Source organism: Labrus bergylta, chromosome 21 (genome assembly GCF_963930695.1).
Source record: "Labrus bergylta chromosome 21, fLabBer1.1, whole genome shotgun sequence".
Lineage (NCBI taxonomy): Eukaryota > Metazoa > Chordata > Actinopteri > Labriformes > Labridae > Labrus > Labrus bergylta.
The window spans coordinates 11,390,638-11,412,409 of NC_089215.1; the positions used below are offsets into that span (position 1 = coordinate 11,390,638).

At 41.9% G+C, this 21,772-nt stretch overlaps 1 protein-coding gene across 2 annotated transcripts in view; it reads right to left on the minus strand.

Annotated features, from left to right (window-relative positions):
• The window catches only part of dnmbp (dynamin binding protein), a 44,466-nt gene that overhangs the window by 1,115 nt on the left and 21,579 nt on the right, over positions 1-21,772 (minus strand). The window contains exons 1-13 of one of the 2 annotated variants that reach the window (XM_065949529.1): positions 18,267-20,136; positions 7,287-7,495; positions 6,627-6,726; positions 5,739-5,886; positions 4,578-4,595; positions 3,119-3,318; positions 2,897-3,027; positions 2,697-2,801; positions 2,019-2,147; positions 1,583-1,915; positions 1,275-1,463; positions 952-1,150; positions 156-850 (exon numbers count right to left, since the gene is read on the minus strand). In XM_065949529.1, coding sequence (XP_065805601.1) covers positions 156-850; positions 952-1,150; positions 1,275-1,463; positions 1,583-1,915; positions 2,019-2,147; positions 2,697-2,801; positions 2,897-3,027; positions 3,119-3,318; positions 4,578-4,595; positions 5,739-5,886; positions 6,627-6,726; positions 7,287-7,495; positions 18,267-19,935 — 4,125 coding nt within the window. In that variant the 5' untranslated portion in view covers positions 19,936-20,136. Of the gene's footprint in view, positions 1-155; positions 851-951; positions 1,151-1,274; positions 1,464-1,582; positions 1,916-2,018; positions 2,148-2,696; positions 2,802-2,896; positions 3,028-3,118; positions 3,319-4,577; positions 4,596-5,738; positions 5,887-6,626; positions 6,727-7,286; positions 7,496-18,266; positions 20,137-21,772 lie in introns of those variants that run through there. The other variant, XM_065949528.1, reaches the window with a different exon arrangement.

The window sequence follows — 21,772 nt, forward strand, 5'->3', positions numbered from 1 at the left end:
TTCAATCATTCATAAGAGACTATTTCATAATCAGTTTGTGCTTTCCTCATATTTCAAATGCAGCTTGTTTTTTTTTTTGATAGGGTAAAGGTCATGGTACAGTAGATGTCAGATTTCAATGACAAATTGAATGCAAGAGTAAAATTAAATCTCACCTGATGACCATCTACTTCACTCTCCTCTGGTTCTGGTTCTGGTTCTGGTTCTGGCTCCGGCTCCGGCTCCGGCTCGATGTAATCATCTCTGGAGTAAGCTGACCTCTTCTGGCCACTTGTATCTCCGTTTCTCCGATGGTAGGAACTGTTGGCTTTGTCTGAGTGTCCATACCGCTGAGAGCGACTGTGTCTATGTGAAGAGTAAGACTCGCTCTCAGAGAGGTCTGCTGTCTCCTTGTGGCTGCTCGTACTCGTATAATTCGCATCGTACGCATCTCTGTGGTTGCCCGAATGCCGGTAAGAAGGCTCTGTGTCTCTGTGACTGGAGGAATTCCTATGAGTTTGGTCCGAGAACTCCTTCCGGTTGGAGGGATTTCGGGGTGAGGAGTTGATGGAGTTGCTCTGACTGATGGAGTCTGGGTTGGGTGGGTCTTTGAGGTGACTCCTACGAGACGACGAAGAGTCTAATGAAGGGTGTGGCGATGACTGACTTTGGGGCTGTGACGTGGAAAAGCTGACTGTGGCCGTGTCCTGGTTAAAGGTTAGTGTGCTGTTGCTGTTTTGGCGGGAGAAGACGGGGGAGGAGCCTCCATAGCCGGACTCATTGGACGACTGGCTCTCGATGGAAACGTCTGATTGGCTCCTGCGTGGGTTGTAAGGTTTGAGGAAGGAGCTGTACACGAAACCCTTAGAGACTGTTGTGAGAAAGAAAGATTATGTTGTTGTGTTGTTTAGGCATGAAGAATGTGTTGCTGAATGTGGAAACATTTTATAAACAGAGCATAGATCCAATTACCTCCATTGTCGATTAGCCAGCGGTTGTTGCTACCCATGGGGTCTTGCTGCTTAATCACACCCACGAGATCTCCCTCTTGGATGGAGACATCCAGATCCTGCGCTGCGTTAAAGTTTCTCTCTGCCTGGCAGAGCTTCTCAGGCCCGTAGCGTACCAGAAGTGCTGCTTTGTGCTCGTCCGTCTGCAGGGTGCAGTTTGGCTGAAAGAACAAAAAGATTAGTTTAAAATTAGAAAAAATCATAACTAGTATACAGGCCTATAATTCCTTATGCATTGTTTATTAAAATCTATTTTTGGACAAATGGGATGGGTGTTCAACTCACAGGTCCTTGCAGTTGCTTTTTAGAGGTCTGCTTCTCCAGAGTTTTCTTTTCAAAGGGCTTTTTAGTGGAGGCGGTCGGAGGCAGGTTCTCCGGGCAGAAGCTGAAACCTTGCAGAAGTTTGAGAACTCGTCCGTACTCATCTTGGAACTGTGAAACCAGGTTTCCCTCTGTTCCCACTTTGCTTGGAAACTGCAGAGACATAATTAAAAAAAAAAGGTCTGAATTAAATATCGGCTATGTTCTTATTTTTAAATCAATTTCAATAAATATGATATAAGGTCGCTCGTGAAAAAAGACAAACACTCCACCTGTAGGAGGGGCTTCAGCTCTCCCAGCGTCGTCTTCATGAAGTCCTTCTGAGCTTGAGCGAAATCCCGCACGCAGCCGGTGAACAGCTCCTCTGCCCCAACGTGAAACTTCGGGAGCTCATCCAGGAGTTGCGCGTTGAGCGCTTCGTAGTTGTTGCGTGCCACCTGCAGCTCTTCTTGGACGCGGCGGTCCTTGAGGCGGTCGGCGCGCTCCTTGCAGTTGTCGTAGTCGAGCAGCTTGTCGAAACGCTTCTGGATGAGTTTGTGCGGCCCGGCGAACATGAGGAGCAGCTGGGTGAGCGGGTTGATGACTAAGGCCTCCGTGCGCTCCTTCTGCTCAGGGGAGATGGGACAGATAACGTGATGGGGTTTAGAGGTTATTCACACATGTCAATTTCAGCAACTTACTGAGGGGTGACGAAGGAAAAGGACTTACAAACTGTGTGAATTGTTTGTCACTGATGCAGCGGTGAGCTCTCTGGAAACGCTCGGGGTCGAGGATGCTGCGCTCGGTGTAGATGTCACAGAAACTGATGGCTGCCAACACCTTCACTGAGGCTGATTCCTGAAGAGATGCATACTTATTAGATATGAAAGAAATCCTCCAAATAAATACTAAGTTAGGTTTTTAACTATCAATACTTTTAGATATATTGTCTTTATTTTTCGTGGTGATGGTGCGTTTGAGGCTATAGCAACATCACATTCTGTTTTTGTTTTTTTTTTACATTTTACACAGTGCTCTAACTGTTTTCAGAAACTATGCTTTTCTTCACACAAACATTTTGATAATATACAGCAAAAAAAAAGTTTTTACTATGGCACCTGGCCCACCGTCCATATTGAATTACTTTTTTAAATACCTGAATAGATCATGGTTACTGAATGTCTCCTTTCTGACGTTTAAGAAATACTACCATGTACTTGGACAAAGTGTATTGGCAATAAAAAAACATGAAATTATACATTTTCCTTTAACATCTTTTAAGAAGTGCATTTTAGATGCAGTTACAAGGCACAGGGAGTTTTATCTGATTTTACTTTCCGTTTGAAAAAGTGCAAACACACTGAGAAGTAGAATGTTCCGAGGTGATCGTGTTAAAAATGCTCCTACCCTGATGTGTTGCAGGTACAAGGAAATGTCCCTGATAAAACTCTTGATGAGTCTCTCCTGCAGCCTGAACTTCTTCTCCGCGTCATCAAACGCTTCATCTTTAATCTGGAAAAAAACAAGACGAGAGAGAAAGAGAGATGAGATTCATCCATAATATTCAGGCTGTTTCTGAAGAGCGTGTTAGGGGAGCAGTGACGTACCTGAGGTGAGATCCCTGTAAGGTGTTTGAGGTGGCTGCTGACTCGGTTGGATTTTTTGATGATGGAGTGCATGCTCAGTTTGGAGATCTTGTCGATGAACGTGTCTTCGTCTCCTTTCCTGTACTTCACCACTGTGGACGGCAGAAGGGAAAAAATGGGTTCAGAGTGTAAAAAGTAACAGCAGGTGTGACTCAGATCGACCAGGCATTGGGGGATTCTTACCGAGGTCCTTCCTGCGCTTGTACTCGTTGATGTTAACGTTGATCTCCTTGACGGCCTGCAGTGCCAGAGTCAGCTGCAGGCGGTCGTGGTGGCTCTCAGGTGTGGCTCCCAACAGCTCCATCAGCAGCAGCGGGTAACGCATCACCCTCTGCACCGGCTTTATTAAGAAAGAGCCCAGGTTGATGTAGTTGGTTTTACCCCTGGAAAAAAAAAAAAAAAAGATGAAAAGGAGATTGTTTGGTTATGATTCTGCCCATTGTAACAGCAATTTATAACAATTCATAATGAAAGAAGAAGTGGCTCTCCCTTTGTTCACATCTCTGTATCATGTGGATTGTCTGATCCAATGATATGAAGAGCATCATCAAATAAACAGATATTCTGATGATGATTGAGACATTTTGCAGGAGATATAAAAGAACAAGAAAGGCACAATCAAAAAGAAATCTTGATTTGCTTATTTTAATGCAATCTAGGGGACTAAGTCTGCAACAGCAACAAACTAAACTGCATTTATTTGTTCCCAATCCAACAGAAAAAAGTATACAAAAATGGTTCTCTTTGCACGGCATGTCATTTTCCAATGTAACACTGAAACGTGCCAATACACACTTGTCATTTGGTTCACAAATCACATATACTTTCAGGTTTGTGGTGTTGGAGGTGGATTTTAAGGGCACCAATTTTTATCCAGAACAGCAGAAGCTGAAAATCAGAAAGTTATAATGTATTCTCTATAAAGAGAATATGTTCTGGAGAACTGATAAGAAATCTAGAAAAGATACGTCGACATGTCATCAAGTAAAGATTTGATTAATTATTTGGATTGCTGTTGCGCCGCAAGTCCAGAAGATGGCATTAAAAGTTTGACTTTGCTTTTATAAAGCAGAGAAAAAAGAGGGGGGGTCATGCACATGTTGTTGTCACAACAACAGCAAACAGTTTTCACAAGCGCATGCAAACAGAAACAGCAAAAAAATATAAGAGTCCATCTCAGTCCAGGGAAGGAAGTTGAAACGGCAGCACGGATATTTTTAGAGTCTTCCACACACACTCTGATTTATTTTTGCCGTCACAATGGGAACACACGCACACGCACGCACACACACACACACACACACACACACACACACACACACACACACACACACACACACACACACACACACACACACACACACACACACACACACACACACACACACACACACACACACACACACACACACACACACACACACACACACACACACACACACACACACACACACACACACACACACACACACACACACACACACACACACACACACACACACACACACACACACACACACACACACACACACACAAAAAGGTAATTTCCAGAGGGAGTTAGTGAGCAAAGTACATGCAGTCAGATGCAGTCAGGATGATTCTCATGCCAGAAATCATGACGACACTCTTTAAGGACACTTACCATTCTCTGTATATGGCCCTGTTGAGGTTTGGAGGAGATAAAAAAAAAATGACAGACAGAATTTATAAACCTATCACCTGATGACAATCTTCAATCTGCTTCATTTTTGTTTAATTATCAATTGTGCAGCACCGGTAAGGAACAGATACAGACACTTGAACTTTGTACGGCCAATTAAAAACGGCCGAGCCCACTGCACCCGCAGGTTGTTATGGTTTTGTTTAGAGAATCTTCTCTTAAAGCTGGACAAAGGCCCAGACTGGCAGTCAAAGTGGCCAGTTTAAGAAGGTGGCACAACACATGACCTTTTCAAAGCTCAATAGGTCGCAACAGACGTACGCACACTTCAGAAAAGAGTATTGTTCTCCTGACAAGGCTTGAATATTTATGGTTCGACAACAAATGCTGAGAGGAACTGTAAAGAAAAGAAAAAATGCAACTAAACACATCTTATTTGCACGCTGTGAGCTGTAAAATACTTTTCTCTTCTTCTAACTCGTGGAGGAAACAGTACTCTTTTTTTCTAAAGCTTCCGGTCTAGCCCTCTAACCTGTGTTTATCTTCAAACAACGATTGTTAAGGTTACTTCAAGGGAATGCTGTAGTGTCAACTCAAGTGTCTGAGTCACTGACGGTGAAACTCCACAGGTGAAACCAGACAGAGGACATTCTTTGACTTCCCTGCATTGCTACAGCAAACACACAGCGGGTGCACTTCTTTATCATAACACACCCTTTAGTCACGGTGCAAAAGTCCGCTTAAGGAAAGCCATCATACTTCAATTGCATGTGGATATCAGCGATAAGGAGGCATTACAGTAAACAACAGGACTTTTTACAAAACAAATATAGTAAAAAGAGATAAGCAGAATGCCTCTACCTCTTCACAACGAGTTCAATGTGTGCCAACCTAGTTATTTTTTAATCACTGTAACAATTATAAATGCTGAACTTGAAGAACTGTAAACGTACAACAGCTTTTCACAGTTAATCTTTGACTTAAACTGAGTATTTGTATTAGTGGCCACTCGCACGTTTTCATGCTTTGAATCACTCACATGCTCAGTTCTGGTCACTCACGTGCAAAATCGTTTAAACAAGGGTGAAAACTCAAATCTAAAACATCCAACCAATCCATGTTTCCTTCCTCTCGGTGACTTACCTCAGCCTCTCCAGACACTCCAACACGTGGCGCTGGATGTTCTCGTCTTTCTCGTAACTTTCCAGCAGAGAGATGGCATCGTCGTGGTTCTGGCAGTAGATCTTGTACACCTCCTCCACCTCAGATTTAAAGTCCAGAAATACACTCCCTGAGAGAAACAAGACACAAAAACATGAGATCATGTGTTATTTAAAAAAAAAAGGGGGGGAGGGGGGAGGGGGAAATGTGTCCGTTACTAGAAATCACACTGGAAAAAAAGGCCAATCAGAGGTCTGTTGTTTAATGTTTCCCACCTTTTACTGAACACTACAATAAACTAAACAACATTTCACATTCACACCCTCAAGTTTATTTCCCCTAATACTGATTATTTTCAATCGCTTGCCTGGCCAATAAATATAAGGTGACATTATCATCATAAAAAAAAGTTTTAAAAGTTATTTTATTCTATGCACAGAATTTTGAGTGTATGTTAATTATTTTATGTATTTTTTTTCTTGGTTTTATTTTTTCTTATTTAATCCACTGTGCAGCGCTTTAGTTAATGTTGCCTCTTTTCAAAGCATTAATCTATCTTTTAAATAAACCCAGTAGCTCAGTCTGTAGGGACTTGGGTTGGGAATTGGAGGGTCGCCGGTTCAAGTCCCGGCAAGGACCAAGTCCGGAAATTGGTCTGGTAGCTGGAGAGGTGCCCTTGAGCAAGGCACCGAAACCCCAAAAACTGCTCTGGAGCACTCGCTGTGGGCAGCCCCGTCACTCTGAGACCTCTCCATTAATGCATGTCCATAGGATCCAGTTTGAGCATGTTTGTGTAGCATGGTCATTAGATAGAGTGTAAAACTGAATTTCCCCTTGCGTGATTAATAAAGGATACATTTTTATTCTTACCGATAGAGTCTGTGTCGTGCAGGGAATCACACAGACGCTGGGACAAGTCGATCACAGAGCTGATGTTTCCAAAGAGTCCATCAAAGTCGACGTTCTTCACCTTTTAGGAAAAGCAGATCGAAGCTGTTAAAACTCTGATTAAAGCTTCTACGAGGGACTTTCATTTTGTGTTGATTTTGGAGGCCCCCTGTGTGGACAATATGTTACCTCCTATCACTTTTCTGATCTTTTCCTGTACATGTGTCAGTCTTGTATTCTTCCATATTTTAAATGTCTAACTTGCAACTTACTGTGAGTAACAGCCTTTATTACTTACAGTGAGTCACCTCACCTTTTTACCTCGACACCTAACCCACAACAGGTTAAAGATATGCTAATAAAACAACTACATAGAATCAGTCAATCTTTCAGATGGTTTCGTTGGCTTTTGAGGGTCATATAGAGGCATCAGTATACATGCATCAGCCCGTTTCATTTCCAGGTTAAAACTCCTCAAATGAGCTGCTTTAAAATGATGGAAACTGACAAAGATGCAGCAGAGAATACAAAAATCCCAGTCATCAATATTTATAGAGTATCCTGGCTATGTTTTCCTGCATAAGAAACACAATATTCTCACTTACAAAAACTGGGCTTTAGAGATTGCACATTATTTCTTACCTTCTTCTTCTGCAGCGGCTCGATGATCTCCTCCACACACATCTGCAGGTCTTTGATGTAGTCTTTCTCCGTCTGCAGCAGCTCCTCGATGACCTTGGACCTCTTCTCCTGCATCCTCAGCTCCGGGTCCTCGGTGCCCGCGATGGGGCTGGAGTCGGAGGTCGGTGTGGAGTCGAGGGGTTCGGGCTGAGAGGAGAGGAGTGTCATCTCTGAAATGACAGGAGTGGAGACAAATTTAGCTGCATTCCAATTTGATATTACACCTTTTTTCAAAGACAAATCAGTTTAATTTCATGGATTAAAGAGTATTTAAGACAAATCTATGAAAGCCTTATATTAAAAGTATCCATTTTTGCTCATAATAACCATGAAATTGTTGCAAACACAAGGCTTGTTGTAGCTAAATGTGACACAAAGGGCTTATTTTCTCAGAAAGAAAAACTTCCCCGACCCACATCCCCATTCATGTATCCAAACATATTCCTGCCCACCCACCCAGCCCATCCTTAACTCTTCGTCCTGTCTGACTAGCTTTTGATCAATGTCTCTGCTATCACCCTCAGTGGGCTGATCTCTCCCGGGTAGCCCCTGGGACCGGAGGGAGAGCCCGGTTCATGCGTCGCTGCTTTTTATGAATGGAGCTCAGACTGGAGTGGACTTGGGCTCTTTGTGCGCGGCACAATGGCCTGTGACAGCTACTACAGACAGACAGGCCCTCAGGGACCAGCAGGCAGTAAAGAAGAGGCAGTTAGAGAGGCTCTGAGGGAAGAGAGATAACAGGGGCTGGAGAGGGATGATACACGGTGAATTTAAACCTAACATGCAGTTGGAATTGTTTTGAAAATGTTACAAATGTCTTCATGCATAACGGTGATTCTTTTTTAACCCTTGTGCGCTTTAAAGTAAGGATAATTGTCAAACTTTCAACAAATCCTGTTTCAAGAAAACTGACAAGCATATTTTTTTTTAAATCCAAATCCTATTACAGCTCATTTTCTTTTCATCATAGCCGTCCATTTGGATCCAAAAGCTACAATAAACACATCATTAAGCCAGACTGCTGGACATTCTGACACATTATATCTTTGCATCAAACATGGACGCTGTGCTCACACATATTGTGCTGCTGCTGGAAATACTTCAACACCCAATCTTAGCTGGAAATAGCCCCTAAACATGCACTTTTTATGCAGCTTTACTTCTAAAGAAAGAGCTCTACTAAAAAGTTGATTCTTCTGAAATGTAGGATTTCTGTTGTGGAAACAAAGAAGAATTAATCCCATATTGATATCAGCCTCGGCCTCTGAAAGAGCCCTACATGTGTGAGTTTAGGAGAGTCCCCTTACAGAAAGTAGCAGAACATGATAAAGTAGCATGTTCCTCTACAGGCAGTCAGACATCGTCACAGGGGTTCAGGACGATAAGTTGAGGGAAATCCGTTAACAACTGTATGTAGGAGAGAAAAACACTGCTTTGGAAAGATGCCGTGTTTATTTCAACATGAAGCTCTGTAACGTCTCAGTCCAGGGTGCAGCCTCCTGTGTGTTGACAGATGAGGGTGACGTCACCTTTGCTCCTGGAGCAGATGCTGTCAGAAGCTAATGAAGTTAACTCTGCTTACCCTCATGTTACCCCCCTGCAAATAAATACCAGCATGCTTCACTTCACAAAACCCAGAAGCTACAGCATCACAGCGGCCGCCTTCTGAACACTAAGCTAACATTAAACTTGTGAGTGATTTAAGATCAAACATAAGATCTTGGGAAATTAATCATCAGAGATCTTCTTTTTTTTTTTTTTTTTTAAGGAAACACTTCAAAAATATCAAACTTTTTGTTCATGATGATCCTTGGGCCACCCGCCTTTGGTCTCCCTCTCTGACCTCCTTCCTCTCTCTGTCTTTGTCTCTCTCTCTTCACGTGACTTGGCTAAAGCTCGCCCTCAAAAGGAGCTTTTCTCTCCGTTTGCACCGCGTATCCCTGCAGCACCCGCCGCTGCTGCCGCTGCTGCTGCTGCAGCTCTGCCAACACTGGAGCGTTTCCACGCTGATGAGAAAGTAGTCCGCTAATGGGTTTTAGAAGTCATACACAACACAAAGGGGAGACGCAAAACAAAAGACTCAGACTTTAATTGGAATCAAATCGGCTTATTCCCACGTTTGATCCTCTGCGTGCACACACAACCACATCACACGCTCCACTTCACATGCCGTGTCCGTCCGAGACAACCTGTTGAAACCGCATGACCCAGTTTTGACCTACTTCTGAGGGATTTTACTTTTCTTCTGTCCTGCAAAGTATTGCAAAGAGGGTGCAGGAATTCACAAGTATGCATCCTCACAGCTGTCTTTATGTTCATAATAGGGACATTTTAAATATTATTTAGCTGACAAGGGAAATTGGAAGAAACACATTACACACTGTAAATTGCCAGACGCACAATCACAGCTGCCCATTAGGTGTAACATGTCATCGTGTAAAACAGGATCTGCAGTGTCGTCAGCAGCCACAGGGAGCACCCACAGAACAATCACTCAGTAGATACAAACTAAATCACACACCTGAGAGTGGGTGCCAACAATCAGAGAGGCTAATCACTCAGAACAAACAACCAACCTGCTCCCAAAACCTCACTGTGGAAACAAGCCAGAGAACCCAAAGTGTTTGTTTTCTAATGAGGGAAACTAAATCTACAAGGTGTTTTATGAAAGGACTTTTGAAAAAGAAAGTTTCAAACAAGTGGTAGGGAAAGCCTAAGAGGTCATTTTTATTCTAATCAGCTGTGGTCGAACTTTAAACACCTGTTGATGCTGACTCAGAATCAGAAATAAGACAACTAAAAGAGGACCGACTGCATCAGACAGGAAGACATGAGTATGCCAAAAACAAAGAATTGCCTTGACAACATTTAAGACTTTACTGGAGAATAAATTCAAACCCCGAGTGTACACAGAACATTTAGTCACACACACATGTACTGTACATGTGACGTGATTTCAACCTTTCATTGTTTGATCGAATCCTAATGGGGACAAGAGAAAACAGGGCTCTGCAGGGGGGCTCAAAGGGTTTGTACAGAGACCCAGCAGCATGAAGGTTTGTAAATGAGCCTCATTCAAACACTGACCTGGTTACACATATGAGAGAGTTTAGAAAAGAAAACAAAGAGTCTGCCTATATAGTCTGCTGAACAATAAAGGGTCTTTATAGGTTCAATAGGCTGATAAAGGCATGAGGGGAAATGTACTTTTTTGATTCTGACTCTTCACCAAATGTCTACAATATGGACAAGACGTGGATAATGGTGTTAGTCAAATTCCTACAATGGGCAATTTTTTGTATTTAGTTTCCACACAAAATTGGTGGGGGGGGGGGAGGAGTAAAGAATACTATAGAAATAGAACTAAAAGGGATCACTGGGCTGATAGTGAGGCTCTCATGTCAGAACTGTACTTTATCAGCTCTGTGAGATGAAGTAAATCCATCATCCCTCTAAAATAATAAGCCACATATTCAGACAAATGTGAGAGAAAACACTCTGGATGCTTTACACAGACAGTGGCCCTTTCTGAATCGTCACAGTTCAGTAGGCAGTACGTACTTTTCAGGGAGTTTGAGTATACTGAACTTTCGTGGTCATTCAGTATGCAATTTTTGGGTATCTCAGTATACCAAACATTTCAGTATGGATACTAACTTCCGTGTTTTACGCAGTATGGATCGGAGTATAATCTGTCTTTAACTTTGTTTTTTGTTTCCCTGACTGTATATGCAGATTACTCTTCTTGAATAAAGCTAAACAAAAAAAAAAACAGGTGATGCCAACAAACCAACAAACATATTTAGCAATGTTTACTTATTTGTCATCAGACAATTTGTAATTAGTTTCAAGCTGGACTGTTTCTCAATTGCCACCTTATGAATCATGTTCAACATTAATCTGAGAGTCAGAAACACACGGCAGGGTGGATTTATGGGACTGTTAATCCCAACAGGGAGTGGACACGATGGCACAATAAAATGACGTGAGCAGACAACATCTCACAATGCACTACAACACTCTTAATCATACACAGTCTCATGATGACTTCACGGGTCATTAAAGATTCAAAAGGAAACAAAGGAGTGGGAATCAAGAAGCACGATCAAATCACAGCTCAGGAACAACGTGTGGCTTAAAGTTGCAGAAAGATGAATTTTAGATTGAAGCTAGAGTGTTGCTGCAGTGAACTGCTGAGTATCACATGCTTCCACTATGATGAAGTTGGTTTCATACAAATTCTACTATGAATATTAAGTGCTTTTCAGCCTTGATCATATTTGTCAGTGGTATATTAATTAAACATATTTAGTGTGAAAATGTGCATCTGTTTAAGTTTTGCAAAGGCTAAAATACTTCAGGGCATGTTATTGAATATAGGTTTCATTTCACATCCCCTATAAAATGTTTTTTTCTAATAAAAATAAAAATGTCTAAAAATCTTCTTAAAAATCTCATCTTTAAAAACCCAACTCTAACTTTTTTAGAGATACGTGTCTTAAATTGACTGTAAATATATCAACTGAACGACATTGTCTCTGCTACGCCCAAAAACAAAAAGAGAGCAAGAGGCAGAAAAGTGAAGATGATGAGATTTCACCCACCTGCTGCTTGTAACTTTTCTTCAAACCACTTCAGAAACCAAGTGCATCCCCCACCCACACACACACGCACACACACACACACACACACACACTGTGCTTTAAACCACGGCACCCATTCTGCCATGGTCCATTGTCAAACTGAAGTCCAGCTCCTGAGCCCTGCAGAGGACCGAGCGTCTCGCTGCAAAAACTCCATTCCAGACCTCCAATTACCATGAGAATGCATGGGAACCCAGCATCATTAAACACACACACACTCACAAAGAAACACACACACACGAGGGAGGACGACCACTCTGGTTACAAGGAAAATCTGGAGCTGGACTTTCACTTTTTGCCTCTACTGTTCTCCAGCTTTAAACATGCCGTGTCTCAAATCTATACTAACCATCAAAGCAAGACCAAAGTATAAAACATGTTAACATGCTTGTTGATGCTGTTGAACAGATAATGATACAATAATGGTGAAGTGGGCTGTGAGTCTTACAGAAACTTTTGAAATCAACTGCCCCTTCAAACTTTTTTTTTTTTTTTTTCTAAATTTAAGTCAGAAGATTTTGATACTTTTTGGGAGTTTTTAATTCAAATGTTTGAAGTGTTTCATCTCCACTGTTGCCTTTGTGCACTGCAGTGTTGGAGAATATTACATGTCAGCAGCAAACAGTGTTAAGCATGCATGCCATCTGCTTTGAGTGTTTTTTATAAATGCACTTTTTTCCCCATGCTAATTTCTGAATGAACCTTGTGATGGGATTTAACTTTTCCCGCTGATTTGATCAGTTCACATTCATATTTGGACTTTTAAGTTTTTTAAATTCATAGTGACTCCATATTTTTTCTGGTCATGAGAACCCAGATGAATTCAACATCTGCGGGATATGCAAAGTCAAGAGGAGTGGAGTCCAGTTTTTTTGGGGTTTTTTTTTTTTGAAAGTCTGCTTCTTGTTTCAAAGTGTTCTCACACCTGACCAGGCTCCTCCTCAAACAGGCTGAAATCTATCAAAATAATGAATCACCATCCTCAACTCAATCCTCCAGAGTTTGCTCTCACTCAGGGATATTTCAACTCTTTTATATATTCTACAACTCTACTTGAGTACACTTGCAGATATTCTTTTTCTCTTTAGAACGATATTTCTATAAAATGTTTAAATCCTGTGAAGTTAAATCATCTCCTAAAACGGTCTGATATATAAAGGCTTTTTTGAATTCTTACATTTTCTCTTTTTTGTGTTTTAACTCCTGCATTTTTTGATCTGTTTTTGTGCTGAATAAATAAAGTTTAGTATTGTTTTTATCATAACAATATGCTTAAATTACGCGTCTCTGAATTCTTTGTCTCTTCACTCCATGCCACATTAAAAAGCCATGCAGAGTCAAAAGTTTTCCCTGCACACACACTGAGGTCGGACACAATCAGTGCTGTGTTTGAGATCTGCTCCAAAGTTCACAGCAGAACGCACAGTCACCATGGCAACACAAATAGCAGGGGGGGCCTCCTCATATTAAGCCAAGTTTTTGGAGGGCAGGGAACGGCTCTGCTGAAATATCACATGGGCCACTGTGTGAGTGTTTGGTTGTTGAGAATAAGTAACAAGCTCGCCAACAGACTGTCAACTGCAACAGCAATATTTACCTGACAACCTGCAGGCCATGACTTGCATTTAATACTTCAAATTAAATTCACAATTCTGGTAACGTGCATTAGAAACAGGTCAGCACAGGTTCTTCGCATGTCAACTTAGAGCTCCGGTGAGGGACTTTTGGTCTGGGACACATTTTTTGTGAAAAAAGCAGTGTCTTATGGGTAAGAATTATTATTATTTTTTTAAACCAAAATAAATCTCACCCTTCTTTCTTCTAACAGTCAAATGTATCGCTCTCTGTGAGTCTTTACAGAGGGGAGAAAATGGCCGTTACAGCAGGGTGGAGTTTCCATTGAACATGCTTAAATTTGACTACATTCAATCGAGTTCTGTCCTGATTTTTAACTACAAGCTGCTGCACCAGGTAGTTGGTCACCCAAAATAGAACAAATAGCGGGGAAGTTTATTCAGTGGCATACCATCTTGTTTATCTCTTACAGGGTCAAATGTCAAAAGGTCACATTCCTTCTCCTGGCCGCATCTCACAGCAACATTTATGGACCATTGTTGGGGATTCCTGGTAATTACAGCCATCTATTCAAGTCACATTGATCGCGACAAGCGCAGGTCGTGTAATGAGACATGAGGCTTTCAGATTGTGATTTTCACATCCCCATAACATACAAATACTCTTGTTCCCAGGTGGCCATGGCTACAGTGTAATTAACAAGTTCAATAAATGAGTTGCTTCAAAGTGGACCGAATATGTGGTCTTTGGCTCCTTTGGAATTTCTAATTTGGTCTCATTTATCCGACAAACAGTGTCCAATTACTTCAAGAGACCATCAGTTTTGCATATGTGCAGAGAGAGCTTCAGGAGGATCCCAGACATTAAAGGGATGTGGGGGGGGGGGGGGGGGGGGGGGGGACGCATTCAACCAAAAGCTCTACTGTCTTCAAGTTAATGGAAAAGAAGAGGACTATGGGTGTACAGGGTCCCACAGGTGCTTTGGTGAGACACAGTAGTGCATTCACTATATTTTCAGTAGTTATACATTTTTTAAAAAATCTAAGGAAACCAGTCAATAACATCACTCATTCTCTGTTTTAATCTGTTAGTTTAGCATACAATTTGAACTCTGTTGCATGCTAGTGTCTTTGTTTCTGTGTAGGAAATACGTGTTCTCTCTGTGTGTGAGAACTGCTTTGAGGCGTTGCGATGACTGAGCAGGCAGCTTTAAACTGTATCTGTTGCTCAATGTAAGACAAGTAAAGACAAAGATCTGCCTGAGGGCTCTTTCACTTTTCCCACGGCAAAAAATACGAGAAAAAGTGAAGTGTTCTGCACGCTGCACAAATAGATGATTGGATGACAAAATGCTGTTGTTTTATTCCCAAAAGCATCTTCAAATAATGACCCCCTTTTAGGAGCAACAAAACAACTACCTGCCTGGAGGGCAGATATTTCAAATTGAACCTTCTGTTTTATCATAATATCAAATAAACTGAACCAGGCTAATGACTGCTTTTCAGGCCTGTTATTGCTCTTAGAATTGTAACTCCATTCAGCACATATCCTCATATAATCCATACCGGTGTTTATGCATACACTAATACTGTAAACGCAAAATGTAAATCTTGCACTAACACTGCAGTGACATTTGCCATAAGTGGCTCTGTTCACACAGCCAGGGTTTGACTTTGACACCATACTGACTTACAATTGAGTGACTTCACTGTTTTTACAATTTTGACATCTTCACTGTGTGAACACGTAAGAAATTGAATCCTGTGAGATAATGTCAGTATAACTTAGAACAACACTGTGACACTCTGTAAACATCAAAAAGGAAAGGTCCGGGAGGATTAACCGCAAAACAACCATCATAAAGGTCAGTTGTTTAACTTTGTTTATCGGACTGATGACTGGCACAAGCTATAGTACTGAATAAAAGCACCGAGTGTAAAGTGGAGAATTTGGCTCACAATACTTGGAAGAATAGCTCTGATGGACTCAGGTTTTGATACATGTTTGTGACTTTGTATTAGTAGTATACATACATATGATCATTGCCTCTGTCTTATCATGATCAAACTGGTCAGTTGGAAAAGGTTAAGTCTTTTCCCACACCTATATCCAACACAGAACTCAGCGAGTGAGCCTTAACCAACTTTTTCTTCGTTTGCTTGCGGTGAGGTAAGATGTCTTTAGTTCATCAATCTTGTCAGAAGATTTGAGATCTTGTCCGAAGATTTCCTGTCTTAAAGCTCCTAAACCCCCCTACCCACCTCACCTCAGTCCCCTTCTGCCCACCAATGACAGCGACTGCTCAAGGATTAAAAACAAGAAGACAGCATACGCTTCCAGATCATAGAGGGATGATGACACACTGCCCACAAAGACGTTCAAACTGTAAATACAGCAGAGAGCATTTTTTAAAGTTTAGTGGTTGTTTGTATTTAAATTCAGGTCAATTCTTACAACGACGTTATTTTTTTAAGGTTGAACATTAATTGTTAATCTGCTTCGCCTGCATACACACATAGACACACTGTTTATAATAGAAATAACTGAATGAAGAACTGTAATAGCTGTATGCATGTTAGATGAAATATTGAAAAGCAGCTGCTATCCTTTTAAGACCAATGAGACCCAGAGACAGGTCTTTAATCTAAAACTGGATTCAGGAGAACAACAAAGGCCCTCAATCTGTGTTAAGGGCCATGTCAGAAAGCCTCGTCCATCACCTCAATGTCACTCAATTACAGCGTAAGCCCAATAAGCATTGCAACAAGATTGTCTATAATGTTTTTAGCCATGCAATCAAATACTTTACTCAGAGCAAACCCCCTGACAGAGCTGAAACAGTTTAACAAGATTAAAGGATGACAAGACACTGCACAGCCAAGTGTACGTGTGTGTGTGTGTGTGTGTGTGTGTGTTAAAAAATGGCGTCATCTTTCAAATAAGCCTTGCAGGGCCACACATACACACACACACACGCACACACACACACACACACAAGTCCTAAAGTGAAGGAGTCAGGCTAGTGCCTGCAACCGCCTGGCACCAGACAGACCCCCGCTATCCACCCACCATGCTGACGCTAGGGATTAATACTTGGACTCCCGAAAAAAGGCTGTGAGGTGGGGGCCAGTGTGTACTATGTGTGTGTGTGGGGCTGTGCGTGTATGACCGGTGCGCGTGTGTGTATCTAGGTGACTGGGGGAGGGGACCTGGTCCGCCACCTGCTTCTTTTCAGACACAATAAACTCGGACGGAGGAGTGCTCTCTCCTTCCTCAGGAAACACCACACACACACACACACACACACACACACACACACACACGCACACTTTCTCTGAGATGCTAAGTTTGTTAGTTTCTGTATCTTCAGACTATGACTGTTTATGAGTGGACCCAAGTGAGCCCTAATGATCCCACCATCAAATGTTCAAACTTAGATTTAACCATCTGTCCAATCTGCAAGTTTGCATCCTTCAGTCTGTCTACAGGCTCTAAAAACAATATCCATTGAAAGGACTGAAAGTCAGAATAGTCGCATCAAATGAATGAAGTTATTTTTCAGATGTCACTGTTAATTGCAATCTGTTTTGTAGCCACTTAAAAACTCCTCACAGGGGCTTTAAAACATGTTTACTTCACTAAAACCTTGCATTAAAAATGCTTAAATGTTGGGAACTTTTGGTTTGTTTATGTTGGTGCCCCCTGTGGACAAAGTTGTTCCTCTTATCTCTTTTGTCCTCTATATACTTCAGAAGAATTTTCAGATGTAGAATCTCATCCTGATTTTGTTTTACACATTCAAACATAATATTATTAAAACATAGGATTTGTAATTTCTACCTCTTAGGTTCGGTAAGGCATTGGCATTAAACTTGATATTTTTTCAGTGATAAGTTTAAGGCTTGAGTATCTTCAGTAAATGTTCCTTTCTCCTTTATACAGTATGTGAGTCATTATCACAAAGCCTCAAGTATGGTTCATATAAGAACTTTGACAAATGGAGTGACTTGTGACATTTAGATTGTGTCTTCAGATTGATAAGATATGGTCTGTTTACAAAACATACACTACTGAAAAGATATCACAAAAGCAGAGCCACAACACTACAAGGTTATTACTAAACAGACTAGTTTTGGGAGCACATAGCATCAGTGATGTAGAATTCAGCAGCAAACAGGAAAACTGCAGACAAGGAGAATGACCGGGACAACAAAACCCAAGAGCCAATAAAACCCGTTGTGCAGGTTCTTACACCTACAAATACCTGACAGTTCACTTTCCTGTGTGATAGGTGATACTGACCCATACACACACACACACACACACACACACACACACACAGGTTCCAGCACACACTTTGCATGGAAGTGAATTCAGCTAGTCAGCACTTTAAAGCCCCCATCATTGATTAGAAGATCACCTCTGGGAGGTCACCAGTGATAAGACATGAGACACCAAAGACTGTTGACTTTTCTAGACTGTTTTATCACAGGGTTTGAAAGACAACCGCCCTTTCAAATGTTGTCTTTTTTTTTTTTCCAAGATCACTGAAGTGAAGTGGTTTGTACCCGAGTCTTTATCTTACTCTTAATGAATGAACTGTTGAGCGGTCTGAACCGAGTATAACATTTAGAAATGATCGCACAAACTTTAAGCACAATATGCTGTGCAAATACAACATTTGCATTACCTTCTTCTCACATGACAATATCCTTGTGTTTACCTTGATTCTTTTTCCTCGTTGTGGCGAACTGGGAGTTTCGTATTGAGCTCGGGGCTGTCTTCCTGTAGAAGCTGTTCCGATCTAGTGAGCCCACGTAAACAGGCTTGCGATGCCGTTTTGAACCTACGCTCCCAGCACTCGACTCGTATCCTTTTTCCCGCTCATCACTGTGCCGATATACCACAGGATCCTCAAAAGACTGTATTTCCTTGAGTGCCAACTTCTGGTTTTGCTGTTCGACCCATTCCTCACAGTGTGTCTTGCGATCTTTTTTAGGGTAGTCCTCGTATTGCTCATCTACAGATACGGAGCGTAGTTCTCGGTATCGGTCTCTGGGCTTGCTGAGGGCACGATCCCCTTCTCTGGGTTCGTAGTGGTCTGCATTCCTTCGCTCATAGTGCTCCCTTGCTTTGTACTGGTCCTTCCTTCTGTGGTCGTCGTCTCCTCTATCATAACCTGTATCCCTGTACCTGTTATAGTGGTCTCGCTCCTTGTAACCACTATACTCGTCCAGTTCAGAGTCGTACTGGCCCCTTCCTTTACCGTTGTAGGTTTCCTCATCCCTTCGGTTGTAGACTTCCCTGTCTTTGTAAATGTTTTCCCTGCGTTCATATCGATCCTCTGCATGCCGGTCGTAGTGTTGGTCCTTATGCTTTCGTTCTTCATTGTACCGCTCCTCCTCTCTGCGCTGATAGTATTCCTTTTCCCTATAGCGAGCTCGGTCTTTTGAATCATAATAATCCTGTTCACGATCATAGTAGTGGTCATTATCCCGGTAGTCGTCTCTACGAGCATAATTGTCTTTTTGATCATAGTGGTCTTCATACTCACTGTTGTAACTGTCCTGTTTTCTGAGTTCATGTCTGCCGTTTTTCCTGTCGTCATAATATTGTTGCTCTCTGTCATCATAGCGCTCTTTATACTTCCTGTCATAATGGTCCCTGTGCCTGTATTTGTCCTTATGATCATACTCCTCTAAGTCTCTGGGACTCCTGTGATCATAACGTTCAGTATCGTGGTCATTTTCTCTTAACCAGTCATCCCTTCTTCTTCGGTCCTCGTCCAACTTTTCATACCGCTCTTGTGTTCGGAAGTCATTAGGGTCTTTTTCTTTCGGCACTCTGCTGTAGTCCTGCCGTCTGTTATCCTCAGGACCCTGGTAAAAAATATGTTTGCCTTTCCATTCAGAAACCCTAACATTTAGGTGACCATCTTCTGAACCAGGATGGAAGTAAACATCCTGGCCTGGAGGCCTCTCTCTTTGGTGGCAAACATTGTTTGGTCCAATTTGGGCTTGGTTGTCCCATTGTACTGGCCATTGAGCTGGCATATGCACTGGAGGTGGCATTTGCCCGCCTGCAGGAACCATCATGCCACCATGAACTGGCATGGGAACTGGGTCACAAGGACTTGCTATCATAAATGGTCCCTGTGGCTGACGAGGAGGAACTACTCCATACCCAGGATATCCAACCTGTTGCTGCTGAAGCTGCAGTTGGTGTAGTTGTTGTATTTGTTGCAGATGGGCCATCCTCTCCCTCTCTCTGGCCCAACCGGCATCCCCCAGCTCCTCCACACTCACCCCTCTCCTGACTGGGGCACCAACTGCATGATTCCAATCCGCTGGACCAAACATGACTGGGTTGCCATAAACCACCGGGCTCTTCATGGCTGTAGTGGTTTAAATCAGCTCACCCATAGCTGACACAATGTCTTGTTCAACGTGGCGTATTTCCTCTTTCCAAAGTCCTGCATTCCATAACAAAGCGCTGTGGGAGACTCCACCTGTCAGGCATATTGTCTGTAACTCTCCCACTTGTTTTCTCTGTCTCCTCTCCACTGCCTCGGCAGAACTGCTTGGCCCAAGCACCTCCCAGCCCTGAGTGTAACCGAATCGTTCCCTCCCAGCAGCTATCTCAGCGAATCAGGGAGGGAGAGGGGGAGCAGTGTTAGTGAAGGTGGGGCCTCCTTAGGTTAATGATTCAGTTGAGTCACATGAGAGGCGGATTAGCCCAACAGCCCCTCCCATTCTTTCAATTGGCTAGTGCCTCTGTTTGCTGGAAAACAGTCTGGCAGAAGATTGTCTTTGATGGAAGAAGGAGACAAACTTTAGTCTGCCTTTGAGGGGTGGACAGACTTTGGCACCAAATGTTTTCTTTCACTTCCATGAAAAAATTCTCCATCCTTCCTTGTATCCTGTTTTCTTTGTTTTGCTGTTTCCTCTAGATTTAACTCCCATGCTCAACAGCAGTGACAAATGCACCACATTTCACAACATGCTCTTTCACATTATATTTTTCAGCACAATCCTAAGGCACTTAGTTTCAGTTTAACTGTTAGTTAAACTGAAACTGAACAAGAAACTGACCACAGTCCAACTGTTTGACTTTGCCCTACATTACAGGGAGGAGCAATCATTCCTACGTATGACTACATTCACATGTTTTTGGTTGACCCAAGTTTTCCTTTGGAGCAATACTTAATAGAAAGAGAAGTGTGAAGTAGAAAACATGAAGAAAAGTATTACAGAAAAGTTATTCAATTCAAAGCAAGTCCCTGAGTGTGGTGCAAAAAAGATTACACAGCCTGATTAGAGCAGCCAATGAAAAAGTAGCTGCTGGTGTGTACAAAGAGCTATTGTTGAGGACCGTCCCCTCTCTCAGAAGAGACACAATCTTTTAGTGTGAGAAAAAACTTGAGTCTATTCATACAGGGAGAGTATAATATATCCCTCCCCCTTAACTCTCCATGAAAGAGACATGAACTATAAGTACAGGTTTAAAGGGCCTGCATACAATCTAAAACACGTGATACACACACACACACACACACACACACACACACACACACACACACACACACACACACACACACACACACACACACACACACACACACACACACACACACACACACACACACACACACACACACACACACACACACACACACACACACACACACGTTGATTGGTGTAACTTTAAAATCAATTTTAATGCAATGTTATTGCAGCTGGGACTTGTTTGTCCTTTTAAAGCCAAATATTTGTTTCTAGAATTTAATATTTACGTAAAATTAAGTTCCTGGTTAAAGTAAGCCAAGCCTCAATTACTCTTCTCACAAACCAGGAAATAAAATGTATTATTGTAATGTACTTGCTTTGTTTATATTTCAAACACAGTGAACCATGATAGAGACATTAAACACGCCTTAAGATTTTTTTTTTTTTTTTTTACCAAAGAAAACACCGGTTACTTTATGATTTTATCTGGCATCCCTTTGTGTCCAGTGTTGGGTTATTTACTACAAAACAAGTCCAACTAATCTGAAAAACAATCTTAACAGATAAAGTGCTTTTAAAGATCATTCAAGGATTGGACAGGATGGTTGCATTTTGTTAGGAATTTTAGAATTTTTTGAAATGTTTATTATTCTTAACTAGTCTATGAACCATTTTTTATGAACAGGCCCATTTTTTCACACAGACTTAAAGTTTCATAAATTAA